The sequence below is a fragment of the Staurois parvus genome, unplaced genomic scaffold (genome assembly GCF_062004578.1).
Source record: "Staurois parvus isolate SC_StPar_1 unplaced genomic scaffold, SC_StPar_1.0 ptg000285l, whole genome shotgun sequence".
Lineage (NCBI taxonomy): Eukaryota > Metazoa > Chordata > Amphibia > Anura > Ranidae > Staurois > Staurois parvus.
Genome location: NW_028318081.1, coordinates 229,542 through 253,544, shown reverse-complemented (window position 1 = coordinate 253,544; position 24,003 = coordinate 229,542). Strand labels below are relative to the sequence as shown.

The 24,003-nt window shown below is 44.1% G+C and overlaps 1 protein-coding gene across 1 annotated transcript in view; it reads right to left on the bottom strand.

The window, feature by feature from the left end:
- The window catches only part of LOC149458511 (uncharacterized), a 141,403-nt gene that overhangs the window by 60,180 nt on the left and 57,220 nt on the right, over positions 1-24,003 (bottom strand). Inside the window, exons 17-23 of the mRNA XM_089682085.1 lie at positions 23,644-23,840; positions 21,056-21,162; positions 19,202-19,320; positions 16,929-17,090; positions 12,990-13,198; positions 11,330-11,433; positions 3,914-4,029 (exon numbers count right to left, since the gene is read on the bottom strand). Coding sequence (XP_089538211.1) covers positions 3,914-4,029; positions 11,330-11,433; positions 12,990-13,198; positions 16,929-17,090; positions 19,202-19,320; positions 21,056-21,162; positions 23,644-23,840 — 1,014 coding nt within the window. The remainder of the gene's footprint in view (positions 1-3,913; positions 4,030-11,329; positions 11,434-12,989; positions 13,199-16,928; positions 17,091-19,201; positions 19,321-21,055; positions 21,163-23,643; positions 23,841-24,003) is intronic.

Genomic DNA, 24,003 nt, shown 5'->3' with positions numbered 1-24,003 from the left:
AGCTGCAATTGACCGATTGTGTACAATAAACTGACTTTCTGCTTCACAACCACTATTGTACGTTCAAAGAGTTAAATCCATTTACACGCCGGCTGGCGGTAATATTTTTTGGGTGATTAGTGCATTCCAGTGACATAAACGTACAGTTTACAGCCAACGGCAAGCTGCAATTGACCGATTGTGTACAATAAACTGACTTTCTGCTTCACAACCACTATTGTACGTTCAAAGAGTTAAATCCGGTTTTATTTTTGGGGTGCTTATTGAATTAAAGAGTATGTCAGACAACACGCAGAGGAGTGGCAGAGGAGGCAATGTTTCAGGAGCGAGCAGACGTGGCAGCAGAGGAAGGGGTCGAGGCAGCACTAGTCGCAGCCAGAGGCCAGTGCTCCCGGTGTCATCCAGTGGTCGTGTCTCCACCGACAACCCTGCCGTCATCAATTGGTTGACTCGGTCGTCTTCCTCTTCCCAGGTCACCTCTGACACCTACAGCCAACGGTCGGTGGGTACGTCAGACACAACCGTTAGTTGGCATGGCCCGGGAGCAAGCCCACTGAAATCACGTGTCCTCGACCTGCCCCTGTCCTTTGGTGTTCCCTCACCAAGCGAAGTATCGCATGCTGTGGGCTCAGCCCCACTGTACAGTGAGGAAGAGCTAACAGAGGGTGGTCAGGAACGGGGGGAGACATCCGCCTCTTCAGCAGCCAGGCGAAGAAGTACTGGCGAGGAGAGTGGCTCGGTAGCCGGTCTAGAGACAGGTCTGTCTCCTGACCCACACGCAGCCGAGGGGGCTAGTAGTGACGCGGAGACCCTAATTGATGATGATGAGGCTGATCGCACTTGGCAGCCTCGTCGTCATCAGGCTATTGCTTCCGCATCATCAGGAGAAGAGGGTGCCAGCTTGCCAGCGAGCAAAACAGTCGGTGGGTTGCCCAGGAGGCAGCAGGGTCGCAGCAGTGTCAGTGGAGCCAAACGGCCACGGAGTAGAGCACCAGCTCCACTGCAGCCTACCACCACGGCCAGTAGTGGTGCCGGTGTGCACGGAGGAAGTAGCAGTCAGCCAGTGAGGAGTAGCGGGGGCAAAGTTTCCTACTCGGTGGTGTGGCAATTTTTCGTCAAGCCGCCCGAGGAAGTAAACGTAGCCGTATGTCGACTATGTGGCCAGAAAGTCAAGCGTGGCCAGGGGGCCAATGTTGGGACTACAGCGTTGCGTCAGCATATGTGTCGCTGTAAGGCGACCTACTTTTTTGTCACTGTGTAGACATCTATTTATAGGCCGATGTTTGGCCAGAAAGATATATTTAGTAATAACCTAGCCGTTCAAGCCGCTCACTGAACACCTCGGGAATTGCTTTGTATATCTGTCGCCTTAGGGGCCGCTGTCTGGCGACATAATTTTTTGTCACTGTGTAGACATCTATTTATAGGCCGATGTTTGGCCACAAAAATATATTTAGTAATAACCTAGCCGTTCAGGCCGCTCCCTGAACACCTCGGGAATTGCTTTGTATATCTGTCGCCTTAGAGGCCGCTGTCTGAACAGCTCATGAATTGCTTTCTATATGTGTCGCCTTTGAGGCCGCTGGCTGGACAGCTGATGAATTGATTTGTATATATGTACTTATTGTCCGCTGTCCGGACAGCTCATGAATTACTTTTTGTATATAGCCTTCCAAACCACTCTCAGAATAAGTCATGATATTCATGCTGTGTATAGCCTTATAGGCCAATGGTCAATCAAGTCATGATTGTTATAGTGTGTATAGCCTTATAGGCCGCTGTCTTTACAACTTTATAATTCCATGCAGTATATAGCCCTATCGGCCACTTTCTGGCATCCAGTTGCTGTAGCCCCCACGCTGCTGCTGGGGGGACTTTTTAACATAGGCCTCTGTATGGCCTTTAATTGAAGCTGCTTACGCTCCGCCACTCTGCCATGGGCCTCTTGGGTATCCCAGAAGCTGCTCAGTGGGTCAGGGCAATAAAGCTCCCGGTTCGCAGGTTGTTCCGTCTTATGGATGGAAGTACGACGGTATATGATCTTCTTCGCACCCACGGCATCACCTCATAGAATCTCTGCATTGCATCTGCAATCACAACGCTGACTTCCCGGATCGCCACTCAGCCATTGGACTCTTGATAGTCGTCTCCCCACACTGCTGCTGGGGGGACTTTTTAACCTAGGCCTGTGTATGGCCTTCAATTGAAGCTGCTTCCGCTCCGCCACTCTGCCATTGGACTCTTGATAGTCGTCTCCCCATGCTGCTGCTGGGGGGACTTTTTAACATAGGCCTCTGTATGGCCTTCAATTTTAGCTGCTTACGCTCCGCCACTCTGCCATGGGCCCCTGTACCGCCTCCTCATGCTGCTGCCAGGCCCGTAATCTGCCATGGGCCCCCGTACCGACTCCTCATGCTGCTGCCAGGCCCGTAATCTGTCATGGGCCCCTGTACCGCCTGCTCATGCTGCTGCCAGGTCCAGAGTGTGTCATGGGTCCCTGTACGGCCTCCCATTGCTGCTGTCTCCATCGCCACACTCTGCCATGTGCCACTTTCAGGTCTCCTCACACTGCTGGTGGGTTCCATTTTTGTCATAGGGTGCTGTATGGCCTCCCATTGCTGCTGCCTCCACCGCCACACTGTGGCTCCACACTCTGGTTTTGGCCCCGTGACTGGCCAAATGAGTGAAGTGTGCGGTGATTCTAAGATCGACGGCACTCATCTGCATGTCATACTGACTGACAGTATTATTTCTCTTCCCCAGCAGACTCCAAGGGCATTTAAATTAAAGGTACAGTGTTCTGCACTAATATAAAGGCTCTCTGAAGCCTAGAAACACCCTTTTTATAAGTTAAATTCGCAGCGAATATATTCGGATCGAAGCGAATTTATTCCGAGAATTCGGCGAATCAGCTGAACTGAATTTTTGAATAATTCGCTCATCTCTACTGGTGACATTGGTCATCAGAACAAATAGAGAGAAAGGCTCTCCCTAGCAGCAAAAACAGCAATATAAACCTGACCGAGGTTCTAACCCTTCCAAAACTAGAAACTAAAAAGAAAAGGTTTTGACTTTAGATACATTTAACTACACTTGATGGGTGCTCTTGTTCTGGGTTAGTTCAGGTTTAGTGTACCTTACACTGAGGAAGACACAATAGAAGCCCTGAGGACATCCAGTTTGAATAATAAAACATCATGACCCACCCAGGGGTGGACTGACAACTCATGGGGCCCCCGGGCAATAGGGGATCATGGGGCCCCGGTGTCCTCGCCCACACTCAAACCACACCCAAAAATGCCTATGAAAGATACCAGGGGCATCTCTGGGGCCCCCTACTGACCCCGAATGGTCAGTCTGCCCCTGAACCCACCATAGCCAATCATATAACAAGTTAGACTGTAAACTCCTATGGACAAGGCCCTCCTAATCCTCTTGTATTGAATTGTAACTGTTTTTGTAAAGAGCTGTGAAAATTGTTGCCACTTTATGAATCCTGTATGAGCCCTGGTTCACACCGGTGCGACTTCAGGTGCGACATGCGATTTATAAATCGCACCCGGAGTCGCATCCAATGTATTTCTAGGGCACTGTCTTAATCAGTGCGATTTGAAGTAGCGAGATTTCAAAAATAGTTCCTGCATTACTACTTTTTTTTCTGATTTCATTGTGATACACATTGACTTCTGGTAAATGAAGTTGCAGGCCATAGTGAAACGGGAGGTACAAATCGCACTGATGTGCTTCAAGTGAAGTAGCGTGATTTCAAAGCTGCATTTAGTGTGTACAGGGCTAATACGTATAATAATGTTAGACCAATCTGATTGAATGCTATGAGCAATTCGTGGTCTTCCCTCCATGCTATTATATGCTGAGGGTCAACCTGGCCAGCATGAAGCAAAAGCACACCTACCCAATCAAAAGCGGGGTAGATTTTCTTAAACTGGGGATAATCCATGAAGATTGCAAATCCACCTATTGAGTTCACTACTGCAGTGGTGCTGTTCTCTCCACTCTCAGGACAGAAACCTGCAAGAAACAAATGACAGAAAGCGGACTGTCAAGTGCCTGATAAAGGAATTCATCTCTTTTACATTTTCTTTCTGTAACATATTAGCAATCCATTTCTGGTGATATGGCAGCATGTATAGTAATCCATTTTTTCTGTACAGAGTTACCCTGACCCGGTTGGTGGAGCTCATGCATTTTATGTCAAGAGGGGAAAGCAAAGGGGTTGATTTACTAAAGGCAAATAGACTGTGCACTTGAATTTATTCTCTCTTAAGAGGAGATTAAGGGGGGATATGATCACCATGTATAATACATAAGGGGGGATATGATCACCATGTATAATACATAAGGGGGGATATGATCTCCATGTATAATACATAAGGGGGGATATGATCTCCATGTATAATACATAAGGGGGGATATGATCTCCATGTATAATACATAAGGGGGGATATGATCTCCATGTATAAATACATAAGGGGGGGATATGATCTCCATGTATAATACATAAGGGGGGATATGATCTCCATGTATAATACATAAGGGGGGATATGATCTCCATGTATAATACATAAGGGGGGATATGATCACCATGTATAATACATAAGGGGGGATATGATCACCATGTATAATACATAAGGGGGGATATGATCTCCATGTATAATACATAAGGGGGATATGATCTCCATGTATAATACATAAGGGGGATATGATCTCCATGTATAATACATAAGGGGGGGATATGATCTCCATGTATAATACATAAGGGGGGGATATGATCACCATGTATAATACATAAGGGGGGATATGATCACCATGTATAATACATAAGGGGGGATATGATCACCATGTATAATACATAAGAGGGATATGATCTCCATGTATAATACATAAGGGGGGGGGGATATGATCTCCATGTATAATACATAAGGGGGGGGGATATGATCTCCATGTATAATACATAAGGGGGGATATGATCTCCATGTATAATACATAAGGGGGGATATGATCTCCATGTATAATACATAAGGGGGGGATATGATCTCCATGTATAATACATAAGGGGGGGGATATGATCTCCATGTATAATACATAAGGGGGGATATGATCTCCATGTATAATACATAAGGGGGGATATGATCTCCATGTATAATACATAAGGGGGGGATATGATCTCCATGTATAATACATAAGGGGGGATATGATCTCCATGTATAATACATAAGAGGGATATGAGCTCCATGTATAATACATAAGGGGGATATGATCTCCATGTATAATACATAAGGGGGGATATGATCTCCATGTATAATACATAAGGGGGATATGATCTCCATGTATAATGCATAAGGGGGGGATATGATCTCCATGTATAATACATAAGGGGGGGGATATGATCACCATGTATAATACATAAGGGGGATATGATCACCATGTATAATACATAAGGGGGGATATGATCACCATGTATAATACATAAGGGGGGGATATGATCACCATGTATAATACATAAGGGGGGATATGATCACCATGTATAATACATAAGGGGGGATATGATCACCATGTATAATACATAGGGGGGGATATGATCTCCATGTATAATACATAAGGGGGATATGATCTCCATGTATAATACATAAGGGGGATATGATCTCCATGTATAATACATAAGGGGGGATATGATCACCATGTATAATACATAAGGGGGGATATGATCACCATGTATAATACATAAGGGGGGATATGATCTCCATGTATAATACATAAGGGGGGATATGATCTCCATGTATAATACATAAGGGGGGGATATGATCTCCATGTATAATACATAAAGGGGATATGATCTCCATGTATAATACATAAGGGGGATATGATCTCCATGTATAATACATAAGGGGGGATATGATCACCATGTATAATACATAAGGGGGGATATGATCACCATGTATAATACATAAGGGGGATATGATCTCCATGTATAATACATAAGGGGGGATATGATCACCATGTATAATACATAAGGGGGGATATGATCACCATGTATAATACATAAGGGGGGATATGATCTCCATGTATAATACATAAGGGGGGATATGATCTCCATGTATAATACATAAGGGGGGGATATGATCTCCATGTATAATACATAAGGGGGGATATGATCTCCAGGTATAATACATAACGGGGGATATGATCACCATGTATAATACATAAGGGGGGATATGATCACCATGTATAATACATAAGGGGGATATGATCTCCATGTATAATACATAAGGGGGGATATGATCTCCATGTATAATACATAAGGGGGGATATGATCTCCATGTATAATTCATAAGGGGGGGATATGATCTCCATGTATAATACATAAGGGGGGATATGATCTCCATGTATAATACATAAGGGGGGATATGATCTCCATGTGTAATACATAAGGGGGGATATGATCTCCATGTATAATACATAAGGGGGGATATGATCTCCATGTATAATACATAAGGGGGGATATGATCTCCATGTGTAATACATAAGGGGGATATGATCTCCATGTATAATACATAAGGGGGGATATGATCACCATGTATAATACATAAGGGGGGATATGATCCCATGTATAATACATAAGGGGGGATATGATCACCATGTATAATACATAAGGGGGGATATGATCTCCATGTATAATACATAAGGGGGGATATGATCACCATGTATAATACATAAGGGGGGATATGATCTCCATGTATAATACATAAGGGGGGATATGATCACCATGTATAATACATAAGGGGGATATGATCACCATGTATAATACATAAGGGGGATATGATCTCCATGTATAATACATAAGGGGGGATATGATCCCCATGTATAATACATAAGGGGGGATTTGATCTCCATGTATAATACATAAGGGGAGATATGATCTCCATGTATAATACATAAGGGGGGATATGATCCCCATGTATAATACATAAGGGGGGATTTGATCTCCATGTATAATACATAAGGGGGGATATGATCTCCAAGTATAATACATAAGGGGGGATATGATCACCATGTATAATATATAAGGGGGGGGGGATATGATCACCATGTATAATACATAAGGGGGATATGATCACCATGTATAATACATAAGGGGGGATATGATCTCCATGTATAATACATAAGGGGGGATATGATCTCAATGTATAATACATAAGGGGGATATGATCTCCATGTATAATACATAAGGGGGGATATGATCTCCATGTATAATACATAAGGGGGATATGATCTTCATGTATAATATATAAGGGGGATATGAGCTCCATGTATAAAATATAAGGGGGGATATATTCGTATGGTCATCACAGAGGACAAGGGGGCACTCTTTACGACTGAAGGAAAAGAGATTTAACCCCTTCACACCGGCGCCCCCCGGCCCTTTAAGAGTTTAGGAAGCTGGGAGGTGGGGTTTAGAGTCATGTGGCCGGTGGTCACATGATCGGGAAAGGTCCCAATCAAAAGAGGAGATCGGGACCTTTCAATGAGTACCAGACATGTGTACTGGGAGCGCTCTCGGCACATATGTCCTTTTTCAATAGAACGCAAATGTGCGGCCGCTCGGCGTCTAGGCCCAGATGCCGGGAGGCCGCACATTTGCGTTCGGCTGGCGTGAAGAGCTTAATCTCCAAATACGGAAAGGTTTCTTCACAGTAAGAGCTGTGAAAATGTGGAATAGACTCCCTCAAGAGTTGGTTCTGGCCAGCTCAGTGGATTGCTTTAAAAATTCCTGGATTCTTTCTTAAATACACAGAATATAACTGGATACTAACATTTAGAGGTAAAGTTGATCCAGGGAATATCCTCTCGGGTGATCAGGAAGGAATTTTTTCCTCACAGCAGCAAATTGGATCGTGCTTTGCTGGGTTTTTTGCCTTGCTCTGGATCAACTGTGGGTATAGGATTATAACTTCTTTTTTTTTTGAATGGCTGAACTAGATGGACTTTTGTCTTTTTTCAGCCAGACTAACTATGTAACTATATGTAACTTTGCAAAGTGCAGTTGCTCCAGACCTTAGTAAGTGAAGTAAATCTCCACTTTACAAAGAATACCCAATCACGTGCAAGAAAGTTTAAAAAAAAAAAACAGCATTTTTGCTTGCGCATGATTGGATGATGAAAATCAACAGAGCTTCTGCTCATTTACTAAGCTCTGGAGTAATTACACTTGTGAAGTGCACAGTCTATCTGCCTTTAGCAAATTTAAACCAAAATGTCTCCCTCCACCAAACCTCATAATCTGGGAAAACTGCAGAACCATAGCAAGGACTATATAACTAAGATGATCATTATTTAAAGGTATATACCAAAAACGCATAAACAGATTTTTAATAATTTTTAAAAAATTTAAATACATTTCACATTAGAAATAACCATCACTGTACAAGCAGCTTCATTTTTACACCAACAGTATATGTTATTATACCATTAAATTGCTTATAACACTTGAGGAAATACAGAGAGACAACATTTTAAAAGGTTCTCTGCCAAAGCCTCAAAGAAGGCACATAGGATAGTTATGAACAAGCCCCAGCATAACTCCAGAATGACACAATACTTTAGATGCAAAATCATGTAAGCAAAAATGATTTAAAAAGATAAAATGTTTTAGTAAACAGTCAATTGTCAATGAACATGCGGCGCTTGCTAGGTGTATTTAGCTCACGTATAGAACATGAAATCAGACATACAGGTGAAACTCAAAAAATTAGAATATTGTGCAAAAGTTCATTTATTTCAGTAATGCAACTTAAAAAGTGAAACTAATATATGAGATAGACTCATTACATGCAAAGCAAGATAGTTCAGGCCGTGATTTGTCATCATTGTGATGATTATGGCTTACAGCTCATGAAAACCCCAAATCTACAATCTCAGAAAATGAGAATATTGTGAAAAGGTGCAATATTCTCGGCTCAAAGTGTCCCACTCTAGTCAGCTAATTAAGCCATAACACCTGCAAAGGGTTCCTGAGCCTTTAAATGGTCTCTCAGTCTGGTTCAGTAGGAATCACAATCATGGGAAAGACTGCTGACCTGACAGTTGTGCAGAAAACCATCATTGACACCCTTCATAAGGAGAGAAAGCCTCAAAAGGTAATTGCAAAAGAAGTTGGATGCTCCCAAAGTGCTGTATCAAAGCACATTAATAGAAAGTTTTGTGGAAGGGAAAAGTGTGGAAGAAAAAGGTGCACAAACAGAAGGGATGACCGCAGCCTGGAGAGGATTGTCAGGAAAAGGCCATTCAAAAGTGTTGGGGACTTTCACAAGGAGTGGACTGAGGCTGGAGTCAGTGCATCAAGAGCCACCACACACAGACGGATCCTGGACATGGGCTTCAAATGTCGAATTCCTCTTGTCAAGCCGCTCCTGAACAACAACGGCAGAATCGTCTTACCTGGGCTAAAGAAAAACAGACCTGGTCTGTTGCTCAGTGGTCCAAAGTCCTCTTTTCTGATGAGAGCAACTTTTGCATCTCATTTGGAAACCAAGGACCCCGAGTATGGAGGAAGAATGGAGAGGCCCAAGGACCCCGAGTATGGAGGAAGAATGGAGAGGCACACACTGCAAGATGCTTGAAGTTAAGTGTGAAGTTTCCACAGTCTGTGTTGATTTGGGGAGCCATGTATTCTGCTGGTGTTGGTCCACTGTGCTTCATTAAGTCCAGGGTCAACGCAGCAGTCTACCAGCAGATTTTGGAGCACTACATGCTTCCTTCCGCAGACAAGCTTTGTGGGGATGCTGACTTCATTTTCCAGCAGGACTTGGCACCTGCCCACACTGCCAAAAGCACCAAAACCTGGTTCAATGACCGTAGGATTATCGTGCTTGATTGGCCAGCAAACTCGCCTGACCTGAACCCCATAGAGAATCTATGGGGCATTGCCAAGAGAAAGATGAGAGACATGAGACCGAACAATGCAGAAGAGCTGAAGGCCGCTATTGAAGCATCCTGGTCTTCCATAACACCTCAGCAGTGCCACAGGCTGATAGCTTCCATGCCACGCCGCATTGAGGCAGTAATTGCTGCAAAAGGGGCCCAAACCAAGTACTGAGTACATATGCATGCTTATACTTTTCAGAGGTCCGATATTGTTCTATGTACAATCCTTGTTTTATTGATTGCATGTAATATTCTCATTTTCTGAGATTGTGGATTTGGGGTTTTCATGAGCTGTAAGCCATAATCATCACAATGATGACAAATCACGGCTTGAACTATCTTGCTTTGCATGTAATGAGTCTATCTCATATATTAGTTTCACCTTTTAAGTTGCATTACTGAAATAAATGAACTTTTGCATGATATTCTAATTTTTCGAGTTTCACCTGTATGTACATACACTCACCGGCCACTATTCGGTACACCTGTTCAATTGCTTGGTAACACAAACTGCTAATCAGCCAATCACATGGCAGCAACTCAAGGCATTTAGGCTTTTAGGCTGGCCATACACTATACAATTTTCTGTCCAATTTCTGCCCAACTTCCTTTAGATTTACCTTCAACTATGTAGTGCAAGAGCCTGCCTAATTGGATACAACTGAAAGTGTTGTTAGGTTTGACCTCCTATTATATGGTTTTTGGTAAATCTAAACCAAAAATCTCAAGAAAATTATATAATGTATGGCCAGCCTTAGACGTGGTGAAGATGACTTGCTGAAGTTCAAACCGAGCAACAGAATGGGGAAGAAAGGGAATTTAAGTGACTTTGAACGTGGCATGGTTGTTGGTGCAAGACAGGCTGGTCTGAGTATTTCAAAAACAGCTGATCTACTGGGGTTTTTAAATAAATTTAGTTTGTGTAAAGTGTTGCATGACTGTGCAATTATCAGTTAAAGTAGTGGAGCGCCGTAAAGCAAAAATATGGCCTGGTCGGGAAGGAGGGTAATGCTTCCATAGAGCAAGTGGTTAAACAAAGTGTCACTCTAGAGCACCCCGTTACCAGTTCACCAAGCAGTGAAAATGATTATTTTTTTCTACGGTTTATAGAAGTATGCTTTTTTCTTTACCAGTAGTGTAAAAAACATATCATGTGAATACATAGGGGGTACTATTTGTCTGACTCTTGGTGGGGCACATGGCCACAAAAGGTTGCAAAGTAATATATAGTAATCATTTAAGACTCCAGCAGGACCACTATAACCCCATCATGATGCCTTCACAGCACTTGTCTCCAAGTCAATCCCCCAGCACTCTCCAGCATGGCCACACCCCAACAGTTTATCATCATTACAGTCCACTATTCCCATTTATGTGTTGACTATACCTGAATCTGTCTGTTGCTTGCTGATAAATCCATTCAAAACTCCAAATAGGCTCATGCGAGTGTCAGGTGTAAAGCTGTTAAAATATTTATCCAGCTGCTTCAAACTGTGTGACACAAAACAGAAACCATATAACCAATGTCAAATACTGTTTTTACATTTCACCCCAAAAAAATTTACGTTTTTAATGTATAGCTATTAAGGTGTACGTATAGTCAAAATGTCTTTTTTTAGCTTGGAACAGAGTATGGAAGAATAAAAACCCTTCTAATGCAGGCCATAGATGGGCAAAAGCCAGCCGTTTAAAAAAAAAAAAAAAAAAAACGAAAAAAAACGGTCGTTCAGTGGTCAATGGGCCAACGTTACCACCAATGGTAAAAAAAAAAACTGTACGATTTTCGTCCCGTCTACGGCTGACATTTAATTACTTCTGTCCCTTACAGAGAGCTCCGCTATTATATTTGACATGAAAAAGTATTGCGGTTGCAACATTGTATCCATTTGTATCCATTTTGGATACAGATGTTTTTATTCGGATACAGATAGATACATTGCAACCGCAATACTTTTCATATAAAATATAGCGGACTGAAATTCTTCTTTTTCTTCTACTTTTTTCTTTTTCTTCCTCTTCTTCTTCTTCTTCCTCTTCTTCTTCTTCCTCTTCTTCTTTTTCTTCCTCTTCCTCTTCTTTTTCTTCCTCTTCCTCTTCTTTTTCTTCCTCTTCCTCTTCTTCTTCTTTTTATTCTTCTTCTTTTTCTTCCTCTCTTCTTTTTCTTCCTCTTCTTCTTCTTTTTCTGCCACTTTTTCTTCCTCTTCTTCTTTTCCTTCCTCTTCTTCTTTTTCTTCCTCTTTCTTCCTCTTCCTCTTCCTCTTTTTCTTCCTCTTTTTCTTCCTCTTCTTCTTTTCTTCCTCTTCTTCTTCTTTTACTTCCTCTTCTTCTTCTTTTACTTCCTCTTCTTCTTTTTCTTCTTTTTTCTTCTCCTTTTTCTTCACCTTCTTTTTCTTCTCCTTTTTCTTCTCCTTCTTTTCTTCTCCTTTTTCTTCTTCTTCTTAATCTTCTTTTTTTCCTCTTCTTGCAGGTCATGGCTTATGCGCAGATTTTTTTATCGGTAAAACGATCGGCCGATTTACCCATCATTGCTGGGAAAATCATCCGATCGGCAAAATCGGGCGATTTTTGTCCAACTTTACAGATAAAAAAAATGTGCCAAAACCCTGAAAAACAGCCGATCAATTAACCCACTAACGGTGCGAAAATTGGCCGATTTTTTTCTGGCCGAAAAATCGGCCGATATTCGACCCGTCTATGGCCTGCATAAGTCCTCCAGTCCTGCTGAAGAGATTCTCCTTCACATCGTGGAGGCTCAACAGGACGCGAGAGGAGATCTGCCCAAAGGGAGGGGACATCCCAGCTTGGACAGCTGTCACCAGAAGATTTCCCCTCACCTCTTGCACTTATGACAACTCTATTATTTTGAAGTTAAATCTTTCCACAATTAAAACAAAAAAAAAAAAAAGGTTTTATCATTAGATACATTTTAGTACACTGGGAGTTTTGGTTACAGGAAACTGTTCCTAACCAGAAAAAGCGAGGTCAGAAAACAATTTCCAATAAAAGTAAATGCAAATATGAACATAGGTGAGATGTCTCAAACTTACGTTAACTTGTATTTACTGCAGTCAGCAGATTCTAACAAGGTGGACAACTGGTCAGAGTTCATGCTGGGAAATAATGGATCTAGCTTATACATCACAAAGTTTTCCCATTCACCATAGGTATAAGAGGACAGAATTGTCTTCGTGACGAAGAGACATGCAGACAACAAATCAGAGCCAGCCTCTTTTGACATCAAACTGTTCATATTATTCTGTAAAAACAAGACCAACATAAGGGGTGATGTTATTTAAAACAATATATATATATATATATATATATATATATATATATATATATATACATACATATACATACACATACACACACACAGTATATACAGTGTCTTTAAAAAGTATTCATACCCCTTGACATTTTCCACATTTTGTCATGTTACAACCAAAAACGTAAATGTATGTTATTGGGATTTTATGTGACCAACACAAAGTGGCACATAATTGTGAATTGGACAGAAAATGATAAATGGTTTTCAAAATTTTTTACAAATAGATATGTGAAAAGTGTGGCGTGCAGTTGTATTCAGCCCCTTTTACTTTGATACCCCTAACTAAAATCTAGCGGAACCAATTGCCTTCAGAAGTCACCTAATTAGTAAATAGAGCCCACCTGTCTGTAATTTAATCTCAGTATAAATACAGCTGTTCTGTGAAGCCCTCAGAGGTTTGTTAGAGAACATTAGTGAACCAACAGCGTCTTAAAGGCCAAGGAATACACCAGACAGGTCAGGGATAAAGTTGTGGAGAAGCTTAAAGCAGGGTTAGGTTTAAAAAAAAATACTCCAAGCTTTGAACATCTAATGGAGCACTATGCAATCCATCGTTCGAAAATGGAAAGAGTATGGCACAACTGCAAACGTACCAAGACATGGCCGTCCACCTAAACCGACAGGCCGGGCAAGGAGAGCATTAATCAGAGAAGCAGCCAAGAGGCCCATGGGAACTGTAGAGGAGCTGCAGAGATCCACAGCTCAGGTGGGAGAATCTGTCCACAGGACAACTATTAGTTGTGTACTTCACAAATCTGACCTTTATGGAGGAGTGGCAAGAAGAAATCCATTGTTGAAAGAAAGCCATAAGAAGTCCCGTTTGCAGTTTGTGAGAAGCCATGTGGGGGACACAGAAAACATGTGGAAGAAGGTGCTCTGGTCAGATGAGACCAAAATTTTACTTTTTTGCCTAAAAGCAAAACGCTATGTGTGGCAGAAAACTAACATTGCACATCATCCTGAACACCCCATCCCCACTGTGAAAGATGGTGGTGGCAGCATCATGTTGTGGGGGTGCTTTTCCTCAGCAGGGACAGGGAAGCTGGTCAGAGTTGATGAGAAGATGGACGACTCTGCAGACAGTTGGCGATTTCTGTGCACTGTGCGCTTCAGCATGCGCTGACCCCGCTCTGTCATTTTTCATGGCCTACCACTTGGTGGCTGAGTTGCTGTTGTTCCCAGTTGCTTCCACTTTGTTACAATCCCACTAACAGTTGAGCGTAGAATATTTAGTAGCCAGGAAATGTCACGGATGGACTTATTGCACAGGTGACAACCTATCACAGGACCACGCTTGGAGTCACTGAGCTCATGAGAGCGACCCATTCTTTCACAAATGTTTGTAGAAGCAGTCTGCATGCCTAGGGGCTTGATTTTATATACCTGTGTCCATGGAGGGGATTGGAACACCTGAATCCAATGATTTGGAGGACAGGCCCTATACTTTTGGCAATAAAGTGTGTATATATATATATGTATGTATGTATGTACGTACATGCATATGTACACACTGCTCAAAAAAAGTCAAGGAACTTTTTTTTAATCAGAGTCTAGCATCAAGTCAATTAAATTCCTGGGATATTGATCTGGTCAGTTAAGTAGAAGAGGGGGTTGTTAATCAGTTTCAGCTGCTTTTGGTGCTGCATATCCGGTCTTCCAGGACCCTGCATTCACTATATCCAGTCTCCCCGGACCTTGCATTCACTATATCCGCTCTCCCTGGACCCCGCATTCACTATATCTGGTCTCCCGGAACCCTGCATTCACTATATCTGGTCTCCCTGGACCCTGCATTCACTATATCTGGTCTCCCCGGACCCTGCATTCACTATATCCAGTCTCCCCGGACCTTGCATTCACTATATCCGCTCTCCCCGGACCCCGCATTCACTATATCTGGTCTCCCGGGACCCTGCATTCACTATATCTGGTCTCCCTGGACCCTGCATTCACTATATCTGGTCTCCCCGGACCCTGCATTCACTATATCCAGTCTCCCCGGACCTTGCATTCACTATATCCGCTCTCCCCGGACCCCGCATTCACTATATCTGGCCTCCCCGGACCCTGCATTCACTATATCTGGTCTCCGCGGACCCTGCATTCACTATATCTGGTCCCCCCAGACCCTGAATTTACTATATCTGGTCCCCCCGGACCCTGCATTCACTATATCTGGTCTCCCTGGACCCTGCATTCACTATATCTGGTCTTACCGGACCCTGCATTCACTATATCTGGTCTCCCTGGACCCTGCATTCACTATATCTGGTCTCCCCGGACCCTGCATTCACTATATCCCACAGTACTCACAACATGGAAATGCAATTATTTTAGTAAACTGCTAAATACCGTTCCTCATCAGCAGTTAGAGCAGTCTTGTGACTTCTATCAGAGTTTTCATTCTGCTCTAGGAGGATGCAGAACCCCTGACCTATGTCTGGACTAGGGGCGGACTGACCATTTGGAAACTTGGGCACTGCCCGAGGGCCCGGGGTCAGTAGGGGGCCCCATGAGATGCCCCTGGTACCTTTTTCATAGGCTTTTTTGAGTTTGGGCAAGGACACAGGGGCCCCATTATCCCCTATTGCCTGGGGGCCCCATGAGTTGTCAGTCCGCCCCTGGTCTGGACAGTGCTGATTGGCCCTGTGCTGGTTACATGTACTCTCCCAGGAAAAAAAAACTTCTCTAGCAATACACACTAAACTTAGCATGTGCATGTGGCTATGGGGTTAGTCTGTCCTATCAGGTGGACATTTGAACAAGAGGAGAATTAGAGAAGACAGGATCAAACAGCCTTTTTACACAATGCAGAGGATTAACCCCTTAGGTTCCACAGTGAGTATAACAAGCATGCTTTACTACAGGCTGATTTTACTGTTGTGGGGTCCTGGGTTTAGTAACACTGCACCGGCACTGTGCTGCATACTGTCAATAGTGGCTCTTAAAGTGGTTCTAAAAGGCAAAAGGTTTAACTTATTTAACTTAATGCATTCTAGGGAAAAAAAAAACAGCCCCCCGCTTATACTTATCTGAGCCCCATCTCAATCCAGCGATGTGCATGAGAGCCCCAGCTCTCCTGGGTCTCTCTTTCCTCATTGGCTAAGACAGCAGTAGAAGTCATTGGCTCCAGCTGCTGGCAATCAATAATAGCTAAAGACTGAGATGTGATTTTGATGAGCGTTTAAGAATTTAAGGGATTTATAGCACTTAGATGCTTTGCTCTCTCTCTGTTGAGTCTGGTGTCCGGCTGACATTTGAAGAGCTGCATGCTGTCCAAAGTGGACCTTTAACCCCTTGTGCCCAGACTGTGTGTGCTTCTATGAGATTAAATTGATTGAATCATCAGCAGGCTTGTTTGATCTTGCTAGCACAGTCACTATTTGATATATTACATTATATGAAATTAAGGTCACATAATAACAAGACTTTTTAACCCTATAAAAAAAAAAAAAAAAAAAAAGGTAATAAAGATCATTTCTGAAACCAAGCAAATGTGCGGTGCCTGCACAGTTATAACTGTATCAAAAAGTCTCCGTAACATTGCATGTTCACAACTGCTTTACAATGACAGTTAGGTTCCAGTATTGAGTCAAAATGCATACTTGCTGAAAACCTGCTATAGTTCCCCTTATAGGTTTTGCCTGTGTCACCATACCTGCTTCAGAGTCACAGACAGTGTGTCCAGGAAGATGTTGACACCAGCAACATCAAACTCCTTCATCCTGGCTGCAATCTGGCTGGAAACTCCCTCTTTGCTGGCATTGGAGGCAGCAACGTTAGCCAGCTGGTTAGGGCTCAAACTACTGATCATTTTAATCTGGAGGATCACAAAAGGAACACCAATATAATCAGTACATAATGAATACATAATGAAGAACAGGTAATTAGAAAAGCTGCAAAGACTGCAGTTGGGGCCGGTGCTAGACTACTTGGCGCCCTAGGCAAGACCAGCTACTGCCCCCCCCCTATAAAAAACTTAACCTCAGGGGTGGACTGACAACTCATGGGGCCCTGGGCAATAGGAGATCATGGGGCCCCTGTGTCCTTGCCCAAACTCAAAAAAGCCTATGAAAAAGGTACCAGGGGCATCTCATGGGGCCCCCTACTGACCCCGGGCCCTTGGGCAGTGCCAGAGTTTCCAAATGGTCAGTCCGCCCCTGCTTCACCTATAGTTCTACTTCACCCCTCCTAGCACACATCCTCTTTCCCCTCAAATCTTCTACCCAAACACAAATCCTGTCCCCCAAATCCCCCCTCCTAGCACAAATCCTGTCCCCCAAATCCTCCCTCCTAGCACAAATCCTGTCCCCCAAATCCTCCCTCCTAGCACAAATCCTGTCCCCCAAATCCTCCCTCCTAGCACAAATCCTCTCCCCCAAATCCTCCATCCTAGCACAAATCCTCTCCCCCAAATCATCCATCCTAGCACAACTCCTCTCCCCCAAATCCCCCCTCCTAGCACAAATCCTCTCCCCCAAATCCACCCTCCTAGCACAAATCCTCTCCCCCAAATCCTCCGTCCTAGCACAAATCCTCTCCCCAAATCCTCCCTCCTAGCACAAATCCTGTCCCCCAAATCCTCCCTCCTAGCACAAATCATCTCCCCCAAATCCTCCCTCCTAGCACAAATCATCTCCCCCAAATCCTCCCTCCTAGCACAAATCCTCTCCCCCAAATCCCCCCTCCCAGTACAAATCCTGTCCCTCAAATCCTCCCTCCTAGCACAAATCCTCTCCCCCAAATCCCTCCTCACAGCACTAATCCTCTCCCCCAAATCCACCCTCCCAGCACAATTTCTCCCAAACTCCTTTTCGTAGCACAACCCTCTCCAAATTCTCAGCACAAATCCCTACTCCCCAACCAAATCCCCTCATCTAGCACAAATCCCACCCCCCTTGCACAACCCCTTCCAATCGCCTTCCTAGCACAATTTTCCCCTAATCCCCCCTCCTAATACAAATCCCCCCAAATGCACTCTCCTAACACAACCCCCCCCCCCCCAACCCCCCTGCCAGCACCAATCCTCTCCCTTCAATCCACCCACCTAGCATAAATTCCTCCAAATCCCTGTTCTAGCTAAAACTCCAAATTACCCTTCTCAGCATAAAATCCTCCCACCTTACCCAAATCTCCCCCCACCCCCCTTTTGGCATAAATCCTCACCCCAAACCTCCCTCCTACTCCTTGTACATACCCCTCGCCATTCCTTCTCCTAGCACAAATCCCTACCCCTCCCCCATCATCCCTATTACCCTTTCCAGCACAAATAGTGCTTACTCCCCCTCCTGCACAAACCACTCATCTCAGCACAAATGATTGTTACCCCTCCACTCTCCTTTCATTGTGACCAGTTCCCCCAGCCTGTAAGCCCCCCGCCCCTTGAACATACAGGCAGGTTGTGCTGTGATTTCTCTCCTGTCAATGGAGAGATCCTCCATAGAGCAGACAGCACAGGATCGCTCTTGGACCCGGCTGTATACAGTCTGATTTTCCCACCCCCTATCTCCTCCAATGACTACTCATCTCTCGGCAGCAGGGAGCCAGAGAGCGAATCAAACACTGAACATGTCGATTTAAGAGCGATCCTGTATCATCTGCTTTACGGAGGATCGCTCCACTGACAGGAGAGGAGAGCACAGCCTGCACCTCCCACCTCTCTCCTGTCATTTCTCTTTTCCAGGCTGCTCTCCCCTTGTCCCAGTCGTGAGTGTGGGGATGGGAGAAGGCTTTCAGCAGCCATAGAAAAACTGGCCTCAGGGCTCAACTAAAATCCTGGGGGGCGTAGCCCATCCCAGCACCCCCTAGATCTGGCCATGGCAGAGAGTAGGGAAACTAGCAACCATGGCTATGCCCTAGATGGCAGTGTGTCCTTGGAGGCTGCCTAGTTTGCCTGGTAGTAACACCGGCCCTGACTGCACTTATACTCACAGGGTCGAAGTTAATATTTGATATTATCAATATTTTAATATCCATGAAATACACAAAGTTGCCAAAGTTGTTATCGGCCCAGACTGCAACATTCTCTGTCTTCTGTCCACACTTAACACCTGTAACACAGAAGACTTGTTTAATTTACTTCGCCTTGTATTTAATAAAATCTCATGGAGACTTATTTCCCAAATTACTCCAAATTAACATGCAAGAAACCTAATCGAAAGAAAATGCAATATTTCTTTATAAGGTCAGTTACATTACAGAAGGAATCTCATGACATCATTTTCTGTCCCCCTTTTTTTTTGGATCTTCTTCAGTGCAGAGGATTGGCATATTTGATGGGAATTGGAAATGAGGAAGACCCACAATCAGTGTTGGGTTTTAGGATCGCCCATGGGAAATGGAGGTGCAGAAAGACACATAATTAACATTGGGAATATTATAAACAATGGGAACTGGAGGTGTAACAAAAAACACACCCTATCTGTGCTGGGGATTAGTATAGCCAATGAGAACTAGAGTCGCAGGAATGTGAACTCAACCAATGCTAGTGAGGTGCAGGAAGACACCCAAAATCTACTACCTACTAGTACAGCCAATGGGAATCAGAGGTGCAGGAAGACACACAATCAATGCTGGGGATTAGAATGAGTGACTGAGGCTGGAGGTACAGGAAGACGCCCCCATAATAAATAACTGAGATTAGTACGAGCGGAGGAGACCTGGAGGTTTAGGAAGACGCACCCACAATGAATAACTGGGATTAGTACGAGCGGAGGAGACCTGGAGGTTTAGGAAGACGCACCCATAATAACTGGGATTAGTACGAGTGGAGGAGACCTGGAGGTTTAGGAAGATGCACCCATAATAAATAACTGGGATTAGTACGAACGGAGGAGACCTGGAGGTTTAGGAAGACGCACCCATAATGAATAACTGGGATTAGTACGAGCGGAGGAGACCTGGAGGTTTAGGCAGACACACCCATAATGAATAACTGGGATTAGTACGAGCGGAGGAGACCTGGAGGTTTAGGAAGACGCACCCATAATAACTGGGATTAGTACGAGAGGAGGAGACCTGGAGGTTTAGGAAGACGCACCCATAATAAAAACTTGGGATTAGTACGAGCGGAGGAGACCTGGAGGTTTAGGAAAATGCACCCATAATAAATAACTGGAATTAGTACGAGCGGAGAAGACCTGGAGGTTTAGGAAGACGCACCCATAACTGATGCTTGGGATTACTATGACTGGCTGGAAACTAGAGGTGTTGGAAGTTTTAAACTTTACTGTAGGGACTTTTGGAGCTCATACTTAAAATAAAGAACAATTTCAATTCAAGGTTTGGTAAGCGATTTCCAAAATGCTCCCATTCTCTCAAGGCTTGAGCCTGAGTTCACACTGATGAAGTGCAGCATTCGCAGCGTTTTCTGTGCAAATTCCACACCGCGTCAGAATCGCACTCCGTTCATACAAACCGCTGGGGGTGTGTGTGTTAACAAAACCCCGAAATCGATTCACAAAACGCGGTGCGATGTGCAGAATCGGAACGCATAGGTGTGAATACCCATGTGATCCGATTCTAATGTGGACCAAAAAAAGGGTCCTGCACCTTTTTGGTGCGGGTGCAGTGTGATTAAGCCATACAAAATGTATGACTCCAATCGCACCGCATACAAATCGCATGTGATTTGCACAGGAATGCGGTGCGGTTCCTGTGCGAATCACATGCGATATACCGCACCGCATGAATGTGAACCCAGCCTTAAACTTAACATTATGATTTTTTATGATGTGTTTTGACCAACCATGCCAACATTGCCATTCCACAGATTATTTAGGTTACCTGATTTAGCCGCAACGGTACTAAACTGTGGTTTGATGCATTTGTCATATACAGCCTGCCGTGACTTCGCACTCATTCTGTCATACACATTTTTGAATCCACTCATCCTGTAGGAGAAGAAAATTACTATACGTTGTCCTCTGCTCTAAAACCAAGATGATTTCAAAATGTGTACATGAAACTTCAAGGCAATCATGAATAAAATATCAGCATGACCAAATCACTTCATAATAATAGTGTCAGGGGGCTATTCAAAACAAATGTGAGCATGTGCCGAGAGGAAGACAGCAGAACAAAGATGTGCATGTGTCGAGAAAAAGACCTGGCATAGTTGCCAATACTATACATGGCCGTGCTCGTTCCTGCAGAAATGCGTGCATGCGCACGAGCATTCGAGTTAGAACATTCGCACAGGTGCACGCTCACGCACATCTGCTGCCAGAACTGGTGCCCAACGCCCTCTATAAGGACAGTGGCTACACTTAGAATTTTCTGGATGATCTTCAACTACTCCTTGCTCCTTTGTATCCTGTATTCCTTGGACCTTCTGTCACTGACCCGGCTTGCCCCTGGACCTTCGTGCTGTCTAACTCATGTGGTTGACCCCGGCTTGCTCTAAAGGGCTCTGCATCTCTTGTCTTACTGTGTATGACTCTGACCTGCGACCTGACTACTCTTCTGCCTGCTCCACCTGATTCCTGTGTATGACTTTGGTTACTGTTTCTGACTATGCTCCAGTCCTCTCCCTGGCTTGCCTTTCCGTGTATGACCTCGACTTCTGTCCTGACTACGTGTCAGAGGACTAAGCAAAGAAGGATGGGCACCGCCATCAATACCCAGCATGGGTGCATGTTGCATCAGCCTACACACGGCGCAATCCTGTTTATGGATGCGCAAGTGCGTGAAAAGGAGGGTGCTCATGCGCGGTGGCATTTGCCTTTAAAAGGACAGCAGCTCTGACCACTAGTTGCTGGATGATCGTCAGCCCCCTGTGTTCCTGTGCTTCTGCCTTGTAATTATTTGACTTCCCATTGCCAACCTAGATTGCCTCTGGCCTGCCTTGTCTGTTCTCCTGGCTGCCTGATTACCTGTGTATGACCTCGGCTTATTCTCCTGACCTCGCTCCTACATGATCTACTGTGTTTAACCCTCGGCGTACTCCTGACCTTGCATCTTGCTTCTCCTCCTGATTGACCCCCAGTGCATGACCTCTGGCCTGGCTTTCGACCCTGCTTCCTGCCTGCTGTCTAGTTCTCCCTGCTACGTCTGGAGAACATATGCCTGCTGCCAAGTTCTGCCTGCTACATCTGAAGAACATCAGTTCTGCAGCCACTCCTGCTGATATGGACATCCTCAGGTGATCTTCATCTCAGCTCTTCAGGCTCCAACAGCTGGCAACCCGTGCCTCTCTGGGCCGAGCATCTCCTGTTCCTACCTTCAGGGGTGTTCTGCACTCAGCCGCAAGGGGAGCCCTCTTAACCTCTGACCAGGTACGTGACACTATACTTCTTCAGCCAAGCCCTGCCAGTCTGACCACGCTTCCATCTTGGGTGCCATCTTGCTAGTGACCACTGCCTTGGTACTGTTGCATATCCAAGTGCAACAGAGGTACTGCCATCAGTTCTGACAGACCAGCTGACAGCTATCAACTAGACTCAGCTGCAAGAAACCTCCAGCAAAGCTACTTAAAAGGCACCCGTGCTTCTTTAAACCTTGCACTCCCTGTTCTCACCTCCAGGGGTGTTCAGTGCAAGGGAAGACCTCTTGTCAAGTCGGCCTTAGACCAGGTATGTGACAAAGAGTAAGCCTGTGCATCCCCTGCATATAAAAACTGCTTCTCTTGATCTTCATTAACTGGGGAATTATTTTTAATATTTCCGGAGTCAACTAGTTTTCTAAAAAATAAGAACAGCAATTGTGGTCCTCTTCTCTAAAGCCAAGACAACCCAAACCACCTGGTTTCTGGCTAGCAGGGACATCATGTGTGCTTGTCATTAATAAAGTTGTCAGAGATTTTGTTGTTTTTAATAAGACAGATCCTTTATGTTAGACATGCTGTGAAAAGATGGATAAGGCACAAATGGGCTGAACTAGGTAAACAGGAATCAGATGCAGGGTTCTCATGAAATGAGGTCCCATTTATCCTTGTGAAGTCCCTTGCCCTTTCTCCGCTGCATCACGGCTGCTATGCCACTTAACTCTTCCAAAGAAAGTATTTGTAGTATTGTTCCTTACAGTGGGAAGGGGGTACACTTCATACAAGAACCAGATTTCCTATTGTAAAGCAGAAAGACAACCCAGTTTTTCAATTAAAATGATTACATACTGTAGATGACTCCTGTACAAAAGTAGACATGTAAATCGTGAAACAAAACATATTCTGATGTACCATCTTCCACACAGGCTACATTTTCATACTGGCTATACCATAAAGTTAAATCATTAGGTACCAGGTGAAAATTAGGTTGTGTGTATTTAACAATCTTTCTTTTGACGAGTCTGCCTTTTGTAGGGAGGCCCCAAGTGAACCTGACAACCATCATATTAAAAAAAACAAACTAGCATTTAGACACAACACATGTACATACAGTTGTTGATATGATGAGCAGGACATTGGGTAGTTGATCATCTCCAGTTGTGTTCCATCAATATTGTGCAGGACATTCGTTAGTGTTGTTGTCCACTCCTGCCAGTCAAAAGTCTGGATAGTCACGAAGGAACTTCTGAGGACTTCAAAGGTTTTGTTCAGGATCAGATATCCCACTGGGCTGTTCTGCAGATCTTCCTACAAAGCATTAACCACACAGTTTAAAAATCAACATCCAAAAAAAACCCAAAAAACTGACAGTAAATAAAGGCCAAATGGTCCATCTAGCCTGCCCTTATCCTTAGGCTGCAGGAGTATTTTATTGCTAAGCACCATTCATTTGTACATATAGCCAACTCTT